The 3,533-nt window shown below is 44.0% G+C and overlaps 1 protein-coding gene across 1 annotated transcript; it reads left to right on the top strand.

Annotated features, from left to right (window-relative positions):
- Positions 1 to 205: 205 nt before the first annotated feature.
- LOC112822968 (ribonucleoside-diphosphate reductase subunit M2-like) lies at positions 206 to 1,738 on the top strand. The gene is made up of 3 exons (XM_025870532.2): positions 206 to 1,308; positions 1,395 to 1,508; positions 1,586 to 1,738. Exons 1-3 carry the CDS (start codon positions 1,231 to 1,233, stop codon positions 1,736 to 1,738), a joined length of 345 nt encoding a protein of 114 aa, XP_025726317.1. The 5' UTR covers positions 206 to 1,230.
- Positions 1,739 to 3,533: the final 1,795 nt, after the last annotated feature.

Here is a 3,533-nt window from a genome sequence, read left to right as displayed (position 1 = left end):
TTTTTTAAAGATTTTATTTATTTGACAGAGAGAGAGACAGCGAGAGAGGGAACACAAGCAGGGGGAGTGGGAGAGGGAGAAGCAGGCCTCCTGCCGAGCAGGGAACCCGATGCGGGGCTCGATCCCAGGACCCTGGGATCATGACGTGAGCCGAAGGCAGATGCTCAACGACTGAGCCACCCAGGCGCCCTCTCAATACCTTTATATGTCTGGTGCACCCTAGGTGATGGGGTGTTTTATATTCTCTTTGCCCAGTATTCTGTATGACTCTACTGTACTTCAGAGTTGGTCGATAAGCATCCCAGTGAAGAACGAGAATCCATTCTGGTCCAGTTTATGTCTTTGAGTGCACTTGGATTAAACTGGAAGGGCAGGTGAAGATGTCCAGGTGTTCTAATTTAATTCCAGTTGGCAAGGCCAGGGCCATGAACCCTGCCATACTTGGAGCCCAGTGGGCAGATCAGTTGGTCTTGCTTTATAAGAAGCTCTTCCTTCTGTTATAGGAAGATCAGGGTTACTTGGCACTAAGACTCGTAGACTCCATTCACTGGAAATTGTGTTACTGATTTCCCGAGCATTAGGCTGTAAATCTCACAACCAGCTAGCCTGGTCGCCGAGTTTTGCCTTTCCTGCTGGGAATAGTGGCAAAACGGGAGCTCACAGATATAGGAAGAATGGTTTGAGAAGCCCTACCCCATCCTTGGCTACTACACAGGGCAGCAGGGACCGGACCTGGCCTGCTGTTATTCCCCAGGGGAGCAGTGTTGAGGACCTTGGGTGCAGCCGAACCTGCCATGACCTTTGCAGAGGAGATGGCAGTTGAAGCCCTCTTCCCTTTGACCGTTGAAGTGCTTAAACTGCCGCCACACAAGGTGTAGGGAGGAGAATGCAGAAAAGGGGAAAGCCATTTCCTGTTTCGCGTTAACGATGCAAGTCTGGTTCTTTTTTTTCTTTCATTTTAAAGATTTATTTATTTGTCTGTTTGACAGACAGAGAGAGAGACACAGCGAGAGAGGGAACACAAGCAGGGGGAGTGGGAGAGGGAGAAGCAGGCTTCCCGTTGAGCAGGGAGCCCGATGCAGGGCTCGATCCCAGGACCCTGGGATCGTGACCTGAGCCGAAGGCAGATGCGTAATGACTGAGCCACCCAGGCGCCCTGATACAAGTCTGGTTTTAATAGTGATCTTAAACCTTTTCTTCTAGGGTTTACACTGTGACTTTGCCTGCCTGATGTTCAAACACCTGGTCCACAAACCTTCCGAGCAGAGAGTGAAGGAAATAATTATTAATGCCGTTCGGATAGAGCAGGTGGGTGTTGCATCAGGGTCTCTCGTGCCAGCTAGAAGGTGTCTTGATGCTTCCATTTTATTGAGAAGCTCTGTTTTGGTCTCTAGGAGTTCCTCACGGAGGCCTTGCCTGTGAAGCTCATTGGGATGAATTGCACGTTAATGAAGCAGTATATTGAGTTCGTGGCAGACCGACTTATGCTGGAGCTAGGTTTTGGCAAGGTAAAGTATTGTTTATAGCCTTCTGGTTCTTCTGATACTGGTGTTCTGTATTTAAATTTTCCTGTGAACCTTTTCAGGTTTTCAAAGTAGAAAATCCATTTGACTTTATGGAGAATATTTCACTGGAAGGGAAGACTAACTTCTTTGAGAAGAGAGTAGGCGAGTATCAGAGGATGGGAGTGATGTCAAGTCCAACAGAGAATTCTTTTACCTTGGATGCTGACTTCTAAAGTAAATCCAGATTATGTGGTTCTTACACTTGTGCAACACAAAAGTGAATAAACTGTTTTGCCTCGCATGTCAGGTGCAGGTGGAAGTCGGAAGTCGATTTCAGGATTCGGCCTCCCCGTTAGTGCATTAATGGAAGGATTCATTTTTGCCAACTCCAATTCAGTTTCCTGATCTTGTATATCCTGCTACTTTCGATATGCAGGTATCTGTGACGACCAGCTGCCGGGCAGGCACCGTTCTGAGGTGTTGGAGGTGCGGCTGGGGGCCTAGCCGTCCCTGTGCAGCTTACGTTCTCAAGGAGGGAGCTGATGCATGAGTGAACGGTTCTGGAGGCTGGAAATCTGAGATCAAGCTGTGGGCAGGGTTGGTTTCTCCCGAGGCCTCTCTGCGTGGCTTGCAGACGGCCGTCTCTTGTGTCCTCACACGGTCGCCCCTCTGTCTTTCTGTCCTTATCGCCTCTCTCTTCTTTTTAGAACATAAGATCCATGAAGGGAGAAGCTGGTCTATCTTGGTTATGATGGTATCTCTAATGTATCTGGCATATAGTAAATATTGAATAAAATATTTGATAAAGAATGAGTGAGTAGGTGTATTTGCTTTATTTCATTTTACTACTAAATAGGCTTTTCAATCTGAAGACTTGAATCTTTTTCAGCCCAACCTTTTTAAAAAGCTATCTTTTTTTTTTCATTTTCTATTTATTTCTTTGAAAGAGAGAGAGAGAGAGAACATGAGGGGGGAGGGGCAGAGGGAGAGAGAGAAAGAGAGAGAGAAGCAGACTCCCTGCTGAGCAGGAAGCCTTGGGGGGGCAGTGCTCAATCCCAGGATCCTGGAGCTCACGACCTGAGGCGAAGGCAGACGCTTAACTGACTGAGCCACCCAGGTGCCCCTAAAAAGCTATCTTTTGATTGTTTACTCTTCTCATTGCTCTTCTCTCCTAGAATATGGATACTGGACACAGTGGAATTCTCCTCCATATCTCCTAAAAGTTTTTCCCTATATTTTTCATTTCTTTTACTCTAATATAGGTACTAAAATATTTTCTTGACTCTACGTTCTTTAGAAATGTCCACCAGCATATTCAGTCCTTTTATTCATTTTAAAAACTTTAGCACTTATTTCCAAAAGTCCTTTATTTTTTCTGATTGCTATCTTTTATTGAATCTTATTTTTGCTTTATGAATTTGGTGTCTTTTGAATCTCTCTGAAATTACTAAAAAAATTTAAGTTCTCTTTTTGGTATGTCTGTTTCCCCAAATTATTTTTAGCTTTCTCTTTCATATTATCTGTCTTGGATGTCTGGTGGTCTTTGTTCTTTGTGTGTGAACTGGAAGGTGAAGGAGGAAGTTGATTAGTTTAATTGACTGGGTTGTATTTCCTCCAAAGTTGTTTAGCTCCACGCCCCAAACAGATCTTTCCCATGAATGAACCCTTGCCACCACCCCGCTCTTTGTATATGTGCTTCTTAGGTTTGAGTTGCTGAGAAGCTTCACTTAGACAAATGGGTTCTACACAGTTGGGATATTCTATGACCGATTTGTGCCATGGTTTTATTCTGCTTAATACATCTAATTCAATCTACTTTCCCTCATATACCTCAAATGCCTTTTGTCTGCAAATGACAGTGCTCTATATCAGTAGATATACATACATACATTAAAATTAAAAAAACATATTTAAACATATTTTCTGTCAACTTTGATAATACATTAAACCCGGTAACTTTCCTCCCAAATGCTTTTGAGTTTGTTTTAGTATTTTTCAGCACTGTGGTAATTTTTTCTCTTATATATC

This window comes from Callorhinus ursinus, unplaced genomic scaffold, assembly GCF_003265705.2.
Source record: "Callorhinus ursinus isolate GAN/ISIS: 27379988/994484 unplaced genomic scaffold, GSC_fseal_2.0 scaffold5, whole genome shotgun sequence".
NCBI classification, from domain to species: Eukaryota; Metazoa; Chordata; class Mammalia; order Carnivora; family Otariidae; genus Callorhinus; species Callorhinus ursinus.
This window is presented reverse-complemented; position numbering and strand designations above follow the sequence as displayed.

What these genes read in the sequence shown, in the direction of transcription:
- LOC112822968 (XM_025870532.2), top strand. Translation starts at nt 1,231, where the DNA reads ATGTTCAAACACCTGGTCCACAAACCTTCCGAGCAGAGAGTGAAGGAA. An exon ending in ATGCCGTTCGGATAGAGCAG is followed by an intron (nt 1,309 to 1,394) that starts GTGGGTGTTGCA and finishes TTTGGTCTCTAG; the next exon opens with GAGTTCCTCACGGAGGCCTT. An exon ending in TGGAGCTAGGTTTTGGCAAG is followed by an intron (nt 1,509 to 1,585) that starts GTAAAGTATTGT and finishes GAACCTTTTCAG; the next exon opens with GTTTTCAAAGTAGAAAATCC.